Source organism: Stegostoma tigrinum, chromosome 9 (assembly GCF_030684315.1).
Source record: "Stegostoma tigrinum isolate sSteTig4 chromosome 9, sSteTig4.hap1, whole genome shotgun sequence".
NCBI lineage: Eukaryota > Metazoa > Chordata > Chondrichthyes > Orectolobiformes > Stegostomatidae > Stegostoma > Stegostoma tigrinum.
This window is the reverse complement of record NC_081362.1, coordinates 54,831,417-54,847,450: the sequence shown is the minus strand read 5'-3', so window position 1 is coordinate 54,847,450 and position 16,034 is coordinate 54,831,417. Positions and strand designations below refer to the sequence as shown.

At 40.6% G+C, this 16,034-nt stretch overlaps 1 protein-coding gene across 3 annotated transcripts in view; it reads right to left on the bottom strand.

Moving 5' to 3' along the window:
• ppp2r5a (protein phosphatase 2, regulatory subunit B', alpha isoform) overlaps nucleotides 1-16,034 on the bottom strand; it is a 197,607-nt gene that overhangs the window by 42,858 nt on the left and 138,715 nt on the right. For 2 of the 3 annotated variants that reach the window (XM_048535516.2, XM_048535517.2), the window contains exons 3-5: nucleotides 12,377-12,478; nucleotides 6,141-6,233; nucleotides 2,753-2,883 (exon numbers count right to left, since the gene is read on the bottom strand). In XM_048535516.2, the coding sequence (XP_048391473.1) occupies nucleotides 2,753-2,883; nucleotides 6,141-6,233; nucleotides 12,377-12,478 (326 nt within the window). The remainder of the gene's footprint in view (nucleotides 1-2,752; nucleotides 2,884-6,140; nucleotides 6,234-12,376; nucleotides 12,479-16,034) is intronic. The other variant, XM_048535519.2, reaches the window with a different exon arrangement.

Here is a 16,034-nt window from a genome sequence, read left to right as displayed (position 1 = left end):
GAACATCAAACAATTATTGCGGAAACCAGGAAATAAAGGTCAACATTACATAATATAAATTCAATGTGCAGTGGTACATATATACACAAAAGGAATTATAAACATTGGCAAGTTACCAGTTATGGAAGGATATGATTCAGTATGTAGAAGAACAAAAATATGAGGGTGAACTAAACATCCCTGGTTGGAACCCCTAGGTCAGAGTTAAACAGGATCCCAATCTAGACCTGTGTATACAGTCACCCAAAAGTGATTTTCTGTGAATAGGCCAATTAGTGGCCAACGGTTGTGTCCACCATCTAGTTAGGATGTTGGGTGGGCTCTCAAAACTGGAAGACCAGTTGGAGGCTTGCCACATCAGAAAGAACAGCAGTGTGTGGAGGAGAACGAGGGTACCTCCATCTTTACCACTGCATAATGAAAATAACCACAGCTACCAGGTCACCACTGGAGGCCAAACAAACAAAAAAAAACACATTTCAGAAAGAATTCAGAACTTCTGAGGAAACATTAAAAATGTTTTCAGACACTCCATCAACAGGATAGTGCAAAGAGCAAACCATGAATGTTCTTTTCATTATCAACTCTAAAACTAACCTACCGGAAATATTTGGATATCTGAACATAAGTGTTCTGCAAAAGCACCTGCCCTGTCAAATTCCAATTTGCAGGTGAAATTTCAAGCATACATCATGCAAAATAGATACAACATTGATTAAAAAAATTGAAAAACATGAACGTAAGCAATAGGAACAGAAGTTGACTACTTGGTGCCTCTAGCCTGTTCCACTATTCTTGACTGATGCAATTCTGACCTTTTTATGACTCATGTACAAGAATATGCAAGATCTCTCTGCAACACTGCATAACTCGCAACAATTAATGGGGGGAGAAAAGATAACTGAAGACCAGGGTTTAACCCTGACTGCCACAACAAAACAACCAAGCAGAAATAATTCTTGCATAATTAGAACGTGATCAGCAAGCTGAGAGGCTCATCATTTACAAATAGGCAGAATGGCCATCATAAAGAGGAGGGAAGCTGGCTGGTGTGGGTCACCTACTTCAGGCTTGCTGTGGGTGTGGAGGAAGGAGTTGGGAAGGAGACTGGGAAGGCACAAGCAGTATCCAACAGCACGGGAGGCTGCTGAGTAAGGTGAGGGCCCATGGTGGTCAGGGTGAGCTACTGGCTTGGATTGAGGATTGGCTGTCTGACAGAAAGCAGAGAGTGGGGATAAAAGGCTCTTTTTCGGAATGGCAACCGGTGACAAGTAGTGTCCCGCAGGGTTCAGTGTTGGGGCCACAGCTTTTCACTTTATATATTAATGATCTGGATGAAGGGACTGGGGGCATTCTGGCAAAGTTTGCCAATGATACGAAGATAGGTGGACAGGCAGGTAGTACTGAGGTGGTGGGGAGGCTGCAGAAAGATTTAGACAGTTGAGGAGAGTGGTCCAGGAAATGGCTGATGAAATTCAACGTGAGCAAATGCGAGGTCTTGCACTTTGGAAAAAAGAATACAGGCATGGACTATTTTCTAAACGGTGAGAAAGTTCATAAAGCCAAAATACAAAGGGATCCGGGAGTGCCAGTCCAGGATTCTCGAAAAGTTAACTTGTAGATTGAGTCTGTGATTAAGAAAGCAAATGTAATGTTGTCACTTATCTCAAGAGGATTGGAATATAAAAGCAGCGATGTGCTTCTGAGACTTTATAAAGCTCTAGTTAGGCCCCATTTAGAATACTATGTCCAATTTTGGGCCCCACAACTCAGGAAGGACAGACTGGCACTGGAGCGTGTCCAGTGGATCCCTGGACTGGTAGGCCTAACATACGATGAACGGCTGAGGATCCTGGGATTGTATTCATTACAGTTTAGAAAGTTGAGGGGAGATCTAATAGAAACTTACAAGATAATGTATGGCTTAGAAAGGGGGATGCTGCAAAGTTGTTTCCGTTAGGTGGGGAGACTAGGACTGATGGGCACAGCCTTAGAATTAGAGGGCGTCAATTTAGAACGGAAATGAGGAGACAATTCTTCAGAGTGTGGTGGGGCCTGTGGAATTCGCTGCCACGGAGCGTAGCGGAGGCCAGGACATTAAATATCTTCAAGGCAGAGATCGATAAATTCTTGATCTCGCAAGGAATTAAGGGCTACGGGGAGAGTGTGGGTAAGAGAAGTTGAAATGCCCATCAGCCATGCTTAAATGGCGGAGTGGGCTCGATGGGCCGAATGGTCTTACTTCCACTCTTATGTCTTATGGTCTTAAAAGCCTGGGTTATGGGTGTAAATCCCACCATGCTGCCAAGTTTAAACACAGTTAATAAATTTGAAACACTAAGCTGGGCTCAGTAATGGTAGCCCCGACAATTACCATTGACTACTATAAAAACAGTCTCGTTCATAAGTGTTCTTTAGAGACAGGCATCCGTCAGTCTTAACTAATTTGGTATACTTGTAACACCAATCCCTAGCAATTGCTCTTAACTGCTCTTTGAAATGACGGAACAAGTTTGAAGGCAATTACCAAGATGGGCTACAAATTCTGACATTCCCAATGACACCATATCCCTAGAAAGAATGCAGGACAATTTCAGACTCAGTTTGGAGGCATTCTCTGTTTAAGTCTATAGAACATTTCTTAAAAACAAATATTTCACGTGGTTTTAACTGCCCTTTAAATCAATTTCTGTAGATCACTGCTTCAATGGCAGTTTTTCGTAAATGAAGGAAATCATTTACTACAGATTACCGTAGAAAAATGTTGTTGATCTGTTTCCTGATGAATGCACGCAATCCAAGGAACTTTCCATAAATACGATGCAGAACTGTTTTCAAAAAATCCCGTTCTCGTGGATCCTCACTATCAAACAACTCCAAAAGCTGGAAAAAGTTGGTTTGAGAAAAGAGACAAAGTTTTCAATGAAGAGTCATTTAATAGTTGGAAAACCCTTTTAGGTTAACAGCACTAAAAATTAAGAGTTCTATTTGCATTGTGAAGCAAGATTGCTTCTTACTGTTGCTTTTATCAGATTAGATATCGACAAGTTTATGCGGCTGCGCCACAGTTGAAGAAAGACAACATAGGGACGTTGTTTTAAAAAGTGCAATAATTCTGAATGCATGTGTTAATATGATAATAATTACACAGTTAAGTAATGGACATTTTGAAACAAAATGTAACGATTGCCATCATGCATTTAGTGCCAACATAATTTTGCTTTCTTCATGACTAATAAGCTTCTACAACATATTCATAAGATTGGTGAACTGCAATGTGTGTCTCTCACGTCTGGTAGCAAGGCCTGTTTATTTTTCTCGATTACAAGGTGATATGATTTGCTGATATAACTAAATGAACCTGTTCTTAACTGCTGCTGTACGTGTTCATCTTACATGTCCAAGAAGCTTGACAATTTAGCAATTCTAGCTTGGTAGCAAGTCAATTTGTCAGGTTTAAGAGATACACGTATAAGGGCCACAAGTACATGTTCAGAGTTACATGGTCAGAAGTCACACAAAATCAGGTGAAAGTCCAACAGGTTTAACTGAAGTCACAAACTCTCAGAGAGCTGTTCCTTCACCAGATGAAGTGACCTGATAAAGCGGCAATGCTCTAAAAGCTTGTGGTTTCAAATAAACCTGACGGACTAAAACCTGGTATTCACCCCAGTCCAACCCTGCACCGCCACTTCAGAATTACATGGGAATATTTGTTAAATCCATGGGGTTTTTTTGCCTCTTCAAATAACTTGCTTTTTGAAAACCATAATTTGCTCTGTCTCCACCACGATAACATAATCTCAGACATTACCACAATTCAACAATGCATTGCATAAAATTGCCTTCACTCATATCATCATTTAATCTATTGTCAATCACCTTCAATTTGTTTTCTCTAAACAGGAGTAACTTCTCTCTAGATCTGCCAACACATCATCATCGTGAACATCTCTTATCAAATAACCACAATCTTTTAAGGAGCCACAGTTTCTCACTGTAGAAATCATCCTCTTAAACTGCTGAACACTTTCTAAAACACATACAGAGTCTAATCTGCAGTGGTCATTCATCTTCCCCAGACAACATCCCACCTCCATAAAGGGAAACAGAAGAAAATCACAATCAAAACAAGAACTAGATAAGAAAATTTGACCACTTATTTGATGAAGCTTGTTGTGTTTGCCTGTCGGGCATAAGTAACAAAGAAATAAGTGTTTTCTATTTACATTTGTCTCCCCACTGCAATGGCTGAGAAAACTGGCATCTCAAAAAGAACCCGCCAAGGTAGGTTCATTGCATAGAGAGTGAAGTTGTTGCTTTTTTTGACATATCCATTTGTTTTTATGAAAAAAGGTTATGTTTTTCATGGAATTCAACATTCCACAGTTAAGGAGGCTGCACAACAGAGGAAGACCAGCAAAAACCCAGCGCTGTTACAAGTCTGGAAGTTACAGCAGCTGATCTCAGGCACTGCAGCGAGTTGGACAGAGTAACTATATTCAAAGCATAAAGAGGACAAAAATCAAACAAAGTCTCTGAGTTCAGAAAAAGGACAAAGCCAAGGTATCCATTGTTGAACTGTCTAAGATAAGTGGTATTTCATTGAGAACTAAGAGGTGAAATAAAATAAGGTCTTCAAAAGAAGAGAACATGTCAGAAGCCAACGACAAGTGGCATTTAAGGAAAAATTTACTATACCAATGAGATATTATTTTGCAAGCTTGCATTCATTTTATTGTAGGTTTTCAATTTTTCTTGATAGTTATGAACAAAATTATGTCAGAAATGTTTCAGTTTTTTCCTCTTGCTGACCAAGCTATTTCAAAACAATTGCAGCAATCTAACTCAACAGGATCCAATGTGATTATGTCTGTCTTCAGTCCTCAACCCTGTACTAAATCTGCAATTTGCTCATAAGGTGATCGATACTTTTCTTGTTCCTGCCATGAAAGCTTAAAGGGGTAAAGGCCATATTTGTTTCTAAACACATTTTATGAGAATGAAAAGCACCTCATTTCTGGCACTCACATATGCATGGAGAAATACAGAAAGACAGAAGTCGTTGTCCAATTAATTTAGCTTGTCCATGATACAGATAATATACTATTACATGGAAATGTCTACAAAATATGCTGTATTGAAATTCATGAAAGCATGAAAATTTTCAAGAATTTTCCCTTGACTCCCCAATGAGATTCATGTCTTCTTGAAGACGTCTTTGGTGATTTTTACTGAATCAAGGCTGTGATTTTTTTCTTACAACAATGGGTGGGGACAGAAACAAGCTGATTCTACCTAGCTAAAACAAGGGTTAAACTCCAGTTTGTTGGTCTTAATCTGATAGCCAAATGAGCTATTTACTCCTCAGATAACTACTCCAGACACACAAAAATAGCCAGGCTTGTCAATTTGAATACATGAATTTTTAATGGCATAAGTCATAATTCCTACTAAACAACCTCTCTCCTCCACTTTCTTTAAAAAAGATAAAAGTTAGGACGCATTTGGATGATTTTACTTAAATTTAGAAACTCTATAAACTTACCCAAGTGTTTCAAATCCCTCTCCTAGCCCCTTGTTTCCCTCCATTTTCAGTATATGATTTACACTTAACTAAATATTCCAGCTCACACTTCCTAGTTCAGATTTAATTGGTTGTCTTGTTCATGTACAGTCCCGGATCCGTTGTGGGGGCAGCTGCACGACTTCAGGCACCTGTTGACTAAGTTTCTGCTCCAAAACCCACAACGTTTACTGGGTAGCTGTAAGCATAATAAATAGCAAGCACTATTCTTTCACTGCTGACTGTAATACCCAGGTAATAACAATAAACATTTTAAAGTGATTGTTGGTGGTGAAGCCAACATAGTTGAAGAAACTTTGTATTCACCATTTCCTTGCTCTTTAGGTTGCACAAAATACAACATGGAATTGACGATGTGGTATAACAAGAAGATCACTTACATACTTGAACACAGTCTGATCCACCTCAAAGTTAACTGTTGGAGGATAGCACAGAAAGAACTTCAAACTGCTTAATGCAGGAAACATAAGATGTGCAATCCAAGCAGCTGATCCTGAGAAGTATGAAATTGTTCATCTAATTAGTCAGACAAAATAAAGTTTGAAGTACCTACCTGAAGTACAAATTTCTGGTCAATAAATCTTTTTGCAATACTAGGTTGGAAGTCTGGGCATTCCAGAAATCGCAGAAAAAATTCATACACGAGCTTTAAACAAAAAAAGACGTAACAATTAACAGAAATAATCACATTAGGCATCTGTATAAAATACACTTGTTAACACTGACGCTACATACAACTTCAACTTGATAGTTTTATTAGCTGATTGCTTCCAAAAGGAGAATAATCCTTTAACTTGTTTTTTCCTCTCAATCCTTGTCCTCAGATGATCAATAACCCTCAGTATTTCCCATTCAGAGTAGCTGGCTCAATCTACAGAAACTGTGTTTCAGATTAGTAATGTGAATCTCTGTTGCAAGAGGCCAAACAATAATGTTGTACTCAACAGCAGGATCAGCAACATTGAACTGTACCTTCTGCGATTTTGCCAGAACTCTTGGTAAACATCTTTAAACCAGAAATGACAGCTATTTCTGCCTAAGACCATCTTTTCAAGGATTGCTATTTATTTTAACAGCTAGTTTAAATAATAAATTACAAAATTTTCCACTTACGGTTTAATATTATACACTTATTCAGAGGAGCTGTGAAAACTGTTGGCAACATGTAATAAGGTAGAAGGAGAGAAGAAAGTAAAGATGTAGACAGAAACGTCAGAAGAGCTGCAACAAAGATGAGTGAGAAGAGAACAAGCTTTGAATGGGGCTGTCAAACAGGGTGCTCTCTTTACCTCCAACAATGCCAGTTTTTACTTTCAGTCGGGGTGGGGGGGGAGAAAGAGAGCGGTAGCTGAAAGCTGTTTGTAATCTGAATTTTTCGCATTGAGGGAGCGGAAAACCCCTTTCTGTGCCCATTCCCAGATTTTCTTCTTTATAGGGATTAGAGTTTAAGGTTTGCAGTGAGCTGCTCTTGGAATTTTCTTCTTAGAAAGGTGAGGGAGTGCTACAATGACCGTTACTGGCTTTTTTGGACAGAAGAGAGAACATTTAGTCCAACGATATTCAGGTTAAATGGACTGGTCACGCTAGTGCCCAGAGAAGTGCAGGCTAGGTGAGTTAGCCAAGTAAATAGGAGGTTACAGGAGTAGGGTCGAGGGTTATGTCTGGGCAGGATGTTGTTCAGAGGGTCAGTGCAAACTTGATGGGCTGAATAGCCTCTTTCTGCATTGTAGAGATTCCATGATTGTTGGAAGTGGAAAGATACCACAACATACACATTGAGATTAGATTTCTCTATCAATAAAAATGAAACATATAGCTACTGGTATTCAGACCATGGCCAAAACTTTGGCTTTTAGTTTGGGGCGGTCAGTTCTTTACAACTGAGGTGATGACTGGGGACAAACATGACGTTTCAGTTTTAACAGCGGAGGAAGATGTGGAAGGTGGGACAGTGGGTTTCAACAGCAGAGAAACCTTTGGAAGGTAGTGGTGCAGACGCGCTGACGTTTTGTAGTCTGTATCTTGGCTGTACACCTTGAAGCCAATATCAGGAGTGTTGTGTCATAGTTCAAGATGTCATGTAGCATCACTTTGCTTTTGGAAGTGCTTTTTAGAAGAAGTCTCATTTTGGGATGAAAGTTAAATTGAATTAGCTTTTCACATGTCTGAGATTAAATCTGGTATGGTAATATTCCATTCTCTACTTCAGCTTCAGTTGGTGACAGTTTGAAAGGTCAGATGAAAATTTCAAGTTTAGTGGTGTAGAACTAGTACAGGTAGTTCTGCTATAATGTATGTTTCGTGAATGCGAATAGGATGTAATGCAATGAATGAATAGTGGACACCACTTGGATAACATGAACTTTCTGCTGTACAGGTGTAGCGATTTCCTATAACACGATTTTCTATGGCCATTTTCTATAATGCGATTTTCTATGGCATAAGGTCACACAAGAACGCAACCAACCCGTTATAGGGGAACTATTCTTAAGATGATTGATGTTTAGTCTTCATTTTTAATACAATTATGCAACCAAAGTATACTCTTCACTTAATCTAACTCTATATTAGTCTGCTTAACTGTAATTTACGTAGATTTTAGTAGTTTAATTTCATGTGACTCCGCTCAGCCTCGCCTTGACAAAGAAATGCACTTTTAACAGAATGAAAATACTACAGAGTTAATCAGTTAGGAGGCCCCTGTTTAGTTGATTTCTATTTCAGAGCTACACTGTGCAAACGTGTGATCTTCAAGTTCATAGACTCTCAACTCATTAAATCCTCAGCAAACTTAGTGTTATCAATAGAAGCAAGAGAGGAGTTTTACCTAAGACAGTAACAGAAAACAGCAACTGTGTTCTTTTTTTTCTATTAACTGTTTCAGTGATATCATTACACACCTCTGAAACAGGTGGCACTTGAATCTGGGCCTCCTGGTGCAGAGGCAGGGACACTACCATTGTGCCACACAGTTGTGTTCTAATGTTAGTTTTGTTTTAAATTCACAGTGATTTAGAAGGAAAACAATTACATTTTGTTAAACATAATATTTACATTAGTCTCAACTTCGTAATAATGTGTTTTATGTTTGCAACCATGTAAACCTTCAGGCTTTCATCATGAAGGAGTATGTTGTGACTAAACACATAAGAGTACTTCACTTCCTCATCTATTACACACATTTGCACTTTTATACACTTGGCATAATTTTAGGTACTACCTACATTTTATTTTGTAATGTTTTAATTATTAACTGATAAAATATGATGATGTTAATAACACAAAGATATTAGTGATCTTTTGTATGAGAGTTAGACAAGTTAAGGTTACAAGGAACTTTTCACATTCAATGTTTTAAAAGTAAAATGCTCCTGGCACACACAACCACAGACAAAAATTACCTAACAAGTCACCTCTAAATGTAAACAAAAACTGGTGTGCGTGTGATTTCATGAGAAACTTGCAAAATCTGAGACAGTGATCTCAGAGTATTAAACATGAAAAACTGACTGCAGACCCTATGATAAACAAACAGGTAAAGACAATACCAGAAAATATCCTCTTATCTTAAGGAGGAGTCATAAAGGAACAAGTGGCATCAAAGGAAATTTATCAAGACATAGTGAGTGATGAAATACTGTGTCCAGTTTTGGTTGCCCAGTTACAGGAAGGAAATTAAGCTGGAGAGGGTCCAGAAGAGATTTACTAGGATGTTGTCAGATATAGAAGGTTTTGATTTATAAATAAAGGTTGAGAAGGCTGGGGCTTTTTTCACTGGAGCACAGGAGGTTGAGGGGTTTGGGTGGGAGTTAATGGCAGTTGTCTTTTCCCTAGGATGATTTCAAGACTAGACGGAGTATCTATTTTTAAGATGAGAGGACATGAATTTTAAAAAGACACGAGGAACAATTTTTTATTCTCCACAGTGGATGGTTCGCATGTGGAATAAACATCCTGAGGAAATGGTGGTTGTTGGTAACATTACAACCCACAAAAGATGTTTGGATAAGTGCATGAATAAGAAAGGTTTGGAGGGATATGGGTCGGGGGCAGGCAAGTGGGACTAGTTTAGTTTGGGATTGTGTCTGGCAAAGTACAGGCTGGACCGAAGTGTCTGACTCTATGATTCTACAATAGCAGTCGAGGTCAATCACCACGAAGTCCAATTAGAGATTGGTCTGGCACCCCTTAGACCATTCAGAAATTAGCCTCACCTCATCTAGGCCAATCAGAGTTTAATAACATTGTTGACTATGCTGTGACTTGGAAAGTGTTTTCAATAACCAACACAAATGCCAACTGAGGTTTGTACAGCCTGCTGTCCAATCAGAAGCAAATTCCCCAGAGGTGTTGAAGAGGAGCAACTGTTGACCCCATACCCAAGATTAACCAGGTAGCAAGAACCAAAGTACACCTAAAAAGTTACCACATGCTTTGTCAAGGGTTAATTTAAGGGTCAAATTACCTCAACAGACTGTCTTCCACACATAACTTACTGCACGGAGTTGGCAATTTTTCAGTGGTGAGAGAAACTACTATTTGTGGGCAAAACAGATCAAGTGCTCAGTCAGTGGGGAGAGAAAGGAAATTTCTCGATGCACATTACATCCTCACAGGATTAGGAAAGCAGGCATTAAATAGCTCATTTCAGTTACATTGGAAATTTTGTAGTGGTAGAAGCACTGATAGATCATTATTAGTTCAGTAATGTGATCCATTGCCAGCTGTGGGAATTGTTTTCTAAGTATGCAACATCTGAACAGCTCAGATGGGGTAGAGAAAGACAAGTTAAGGGCAGAGCTTCTAATGCCTTTTTTGCGCAAGATCATTCTCTACATTGAGGAGGTGAAGTGAAATTGCTATAGACTGCATGGCCTTGACAGGATAAAAGATGCACAAAACTACATCGTGTGCTAATAAAACTGCTTAGTACTACTGATAATGGGAACTGCAGATGCTATAGAATCCAAGATAACAAAGTGTGGAGCTGGACGAACGCAGCAGGCCAAGCAGCATCTCAGGAGCACAAAAGCTGACGTTTCGGGCCTAGACCCTTCATCAGAGAGGGGGATAGGGAGAGGGAACTGGAATAAATAGGGAGGGGGGAGGCGGACCGAAGATGGAGAGAAAACAAGATAGGTAGAGAGGAGAGTATAGGTGGGGAGGTAAGGAGGGGATAGGTCAGTCCAGGGAAGATGGACAGGTCAAGGAGGCGGGATGAGTTGGTAGGAAGGAAATGGAGGTGCGGCTTGAGGTGGGAGGAAGGGATGGGTGAGAGGAAGGACAGGTTAGGGAAGCAGAGACAGGCTGGGCTGGTTTTGGGATGCAGTGGGGAAAGGGGAGATTTTGAAGCTTGTGAAGTCCATGTTGATACCATTGGGCTGCAGGGTTCCCAAGCGGAATATGAGTTGCTGTTCCTGCAACCTTCGGGTGGCATCACTGTGGCACTGCAGGAGGCCCACGATGGACATGTCGTCTGAGGAATGGGAGGGGGAGTTGAAGTGGTTCACGACTGGGAGCAAACCAAGCGGAGGCTTGGGGACCGCTTTGCAGAACACCTCCGCTCGGTTCGCAACAAACAACTGCACCTCCCAGTCGCAAACCATTTCAACTCCTCCACCCCCCCCCCACCCCCCCATTCCTCAGACAACATGTCCATCATGGGCCTCCTGCAGTGCCACAATGATGCCACCCGAAGGTTGCAGGAACAGCAACTTATATTCCGCTTGGGAGCCCTGCAGCCCAATGGTATCAACGTGGACTTCACTAGCTTCAAAATCTCCTCTTCCCCTACTGCATCCCTAAACCAGCCCAGCTCGTCCCCTCCCCCCACTGCATCCCAAAACCAGCCCAGCCTGTCTCTGCTTCCCTAACCTGTTCTTCCTCTCACCCATCCCTTCCTCCCACCTCAAGCCGCACCTCCATTGCCTACCTGCCACCTCATCCCGCCTCCTTGACCTGTCCATCTTCCCTGGACTGACTTATTCCCTCCCTACCTCCCCACCTATACTCTCCTCTCTACCTATCTTGTTTTCTCTCCATCTTTGGTCCGCCTCCCCCTCTCTCCTTACTTATTCCAGTTCCCTCTCCCCATCCCCCTCTCTGATGAAGGGTCTAGGCCCGAAACGTCAGCTTTTGTGCTCCTGAGATGCTGCTTGGCCTGCTGTGTTCATCCAGCTCCACACGTTGCTTAGTACTACTCCCTTCTTTACAAAAAAACTGTTGCTATGTTTTCAGACAAGATCCAAATGATAAGGACAAAATAAAAATCAAGAAACAAGCAGCTATTTAAAAGATTTGTCAATAAAACTAAAGGGTCAGTGCTGCCATAAAAGCTCATCACTGGCTGAGGTTGAGAATTATGTAAGATACCCTCAGTATCCCATACAGATGTAGTAGCGTTAATATTATGGAGTCATTTATGACAACATACAAAGGTAGAGGTCTTTATCTTTTATCAACGCAAAGTAGAACATATTCATTAGTAACGGTACTGCAATTGCCTCTCTCCATACAATCCACTTTAAAAGCAATAGACAATGTTGAAACTGTAAAGCATCTTGACCTTAAATGTAGCTTGTTGGAGGAAACCAACCAATTCCCCCAAGTGAGCAGAAGTGATTGATTAATGCACAAAGTTAGAGGCCGTTTGTAGACATTATTAGGACACAATATATGTATAAGTGAAATTCTTCACTTCTTGAAGTATCCACAGTACTTGAATATGGACAAGGAATTAAGGGAAAAAAGGAGTGTTATAGAAACTACCCAGTTTTCCATAATTATCACCTGCATGTGAGGCCATGCTGCCTCTAAAGATGGCTCATCCTCTTCTGGATCAAAATCTGGATTGTCGCTTGGAGGAAGGGTTCTGAAAATATTACAAGTAATCTGCAACAAAATTATGAGTTAAGAGAATGTTATTATTCAAGGACAGATTTGGTGTTATGTTTCAACAAACCTGTAAAATTACTCCTATCTGAAAACAAGTCCAACATCCATTTTATTCTAATGGGTTAAGTATAGTTGTCATTTTTCCCCCAAATTCTGAGAAGTAGATGAAATTGATTCGAACCACTTTAATTTCTAAGAAAAGCTTCTCAATAACATCTTATGTTTCTACACCACATCCAAGAACCCAAGGCCCCATGCACTATGTTAATGTTTTGAAGTACATTGTGCTTTTCTTTTCAAATTTGACTTAGATGTCAAACAATCTGACAAACTTTCATTCTGTTTTTTCAGGAATGCTGCTGCACCTGTAGACAATTTGGCAAAATAAACGACCAGGATTTTATTTTTAAATGATCTTGTGACTAAACTGCAAGTGGGTAAACTGTTAAAATGGAATGCAGATAATATATGCTGCAACTAGCAGAAACCTAACGAACATAATGGGGTTTATCATTGATAAGAACAGGACCAGCCCCATAAATATTGTGGCTATAACAGCATGTCAATTCTATGGTGAGGAGTTCAATTTCTGAAATCCCAAAGCCTGTCTATCATCTACAATGCACAAATCAGCAATGTCATGAAATGCACTCTGTTTACTGCTGCAAAATACTTGAGAAGCTCAACATAATCCAGGTCCAAGCAGACCGCTTGCTTTGCATCTTATCCTCCACCTTAAACATTCACCCTCTCCATCACCATGCAGTGCAGCAGTGCATGCCAGTCACAAGATGCACTGAAGCAACTCAAAATTCCTTCAACAGCACCTTCCAAACCAGCGACCTCTCATACAAACACATGGGAGCACCATCACCTGCAAGTTCCGCATCAACCACACACTATCCCGATTTGGGCCTGATGTGTTGTTCCTTCACGATCACTTCATCAGAATCCTGGAACTCCCCCCCACCGTAACTGCACTGTGGATGTACAGCTGTAGTTCAAGGAGGCAGCTCATAACCACCTTCTCAAGGCTAATTTGTGACGGGCAATAAGCTGGCTGGGCGGGCAATGCCCAAATTCCACAAAAATTAGAAAAAACACAGGAGAAAGAGAGAGAGAGCTTGGAAGATTTCTATTTAAGAGCCAATTACTTGGAGACAACTGTTTATTTGGTGGTTGACTTTTCAACTTAATTTTTACATGTCCCGAAAATGTTAACACTACAGTGAATGCACTGTAGTTAAAATAAGTATTATCGTAAAACACCAAGTCATCTTGTTAAATACATGGCGATAAGTATTAAAATAATATCATTTTAAAAAGTCAAGATAAACCAATTGAAAACCTGATCTGTAACCAACGTGCAACAAGAGACAGGATTGCAATGAAATGGCATTCTATAATCAACAAGAAAATCTGAAGATAAAATTAACACCCTATTTCAACTACAAGGAAGAGGCAGCAATGTCACGGGACTCGTAATCCAGATCCCGCAGCTAATTTTCTGGAAACATGGTTGTGAATCTCATCATGACAGGGTGGTGAAATTTGCATCCAATTTAAAAAAGTTGAAATTAAAAACAACACCAATGGTGATCATGTAACCACTGTGACAGTTACAAAAACCCATCCAGTTCACTTCCTTAAAGGGAAGAAACGTGCCATCTTTAGCTGGTCTGTCCTAGCTGTAATGCAAGACCCAGAGCTACTTGGTTGACTCTTAACTGTCTTGTGAAATGTATATAAGTCACTCAGTTGTATTAAAGTCAAAGTCCAGGCTAAGTAATTCCACAATTTACAGATCAGAGCTAGGCTCTGCAATCCTGGCACTTCTGGTGCAGGTGGAGAATGAATGCAACTAACAGGAGGTGTAAGCTCCACAAATATCCCCACCCCAACAGTGCGGGAGCCCAGCACATCAATGTAAAAGACAAGGCCAAAATATTTGTATCCATCTTGAGTCAAAAGTGATAACTACATGATCCATCCCTGCTTCCTGCCAAGGTCATCAGTTTCAAAGATGTCAGACTATAATAAATTTGATCCTTTCATATAAAATCAAAAAATGGCTGAAAACATTGAATATTGCCATTTAATTGCCATGTTGTAACAGTAATGCCCGAATTTCAAATGTTGTACATTCATTTCAAAGTGCTTTGGCATGTCCGTAAGACAGAAGTCACAAAGAAATTCAATTTCGTTTTTGTTTAAAAAAGGAATTCATTCATGGAACATGGGACTCTCTGGTTAGGCCAACATTTACTGCCCGAAAGAAAATGGCGAGGCCTGAACTCCTGTAGTCCTTGGGACTGCTGACTTGTGGTTTAGAGACAATGGACAGGCATTAAGGAGACAGGACAAGAGTTATTCACTGCAGATTTCTCAGATTCTAATCTGGTCTTTCTTTATTAATTTATAAATCAAGGACATCACTGGCCAGGCAGCATTTATTACCCATCCCTAATTGCCCAGATGGCAGTTGAGAGTCAACCACATTGCCGTGGTTCTGGAGTCATACATAGGCCAGACCAGGTAATGATGGCAGTTTCCTTCCCTAAGGGACATCAGTGAACCAGATAGGTTTTTCCCCAACGATCGACAGTGGATTCATGGTCATCAATAGATTCTTGATTCCAGATATTTATTGAATTCAAATTCCACCATCTGCCATGGTGGGATTCAAACCTGGATCTCCAGAACACCATCTGGGTCCCTGGAGTAATAGACCAGAGATAATATCACTAGGCTATCGCCTCCCCAGTAGCTATGGTATTTATAATGTGTGTGTCTGGTCAATTGTAATCCTCAAGACGTTCACTGTGGGGTATTCAGAGATAATCACAGTGTCTCAGTAGTTAGCACCATTGCCTAACAGCACCAGGGACCCAGGTTCAATTGCATCCTCCAGCGACTGTCTTTGTGGAGTTTGCACATTCTCCCAGCGTCTGCATGGGTTTCCTCTGGGTGCTCCGGTTTCCTCCCACAGTCAAAAAATGTGCAGACTAGGTGGATTGGCCATGCTAAATAGTCCATAGTATTCAGGGATATGTTGCTTAGGTGGGTTATAGGGGTTGGGTCTGGGTGGGATGCTCCAAAAAGGTCAGTGTGGACTTGCTGGGGACACTGAAGGGATTCTGTGATTCTATGATCATACCATTGAACAATCAAGGAATAATGGTTAGATTCTCTTGCTGGAGATGGTTATTGTCTGGAAACTTCAGGCCTGAACGTTGCTTGCTATTTAGCAGCTCAAACTTGGATGTTGCCCAAATGCAGCAAGATATGGACATGGCTTATTTCAGTACTTGAGGTGCCATGAACGGTGCTGAATATTGCAAATGAACATACCATATCTGACCTTATGATGGAGGGAAGGTCTTTGATGATGCAGCTGACATTCAATATTGGACACTGTCCTGACTGAAGCCAATCAAGATAGCATTGAAATAAAGGAAACAAGAGACGATATTAGCACAGCAGAGGGTTTGAGCACAGGTGATCTGAGGCAGTGAGAAAACAGAAGTGTTTTGGAGATGGAAGTGGTGAACCT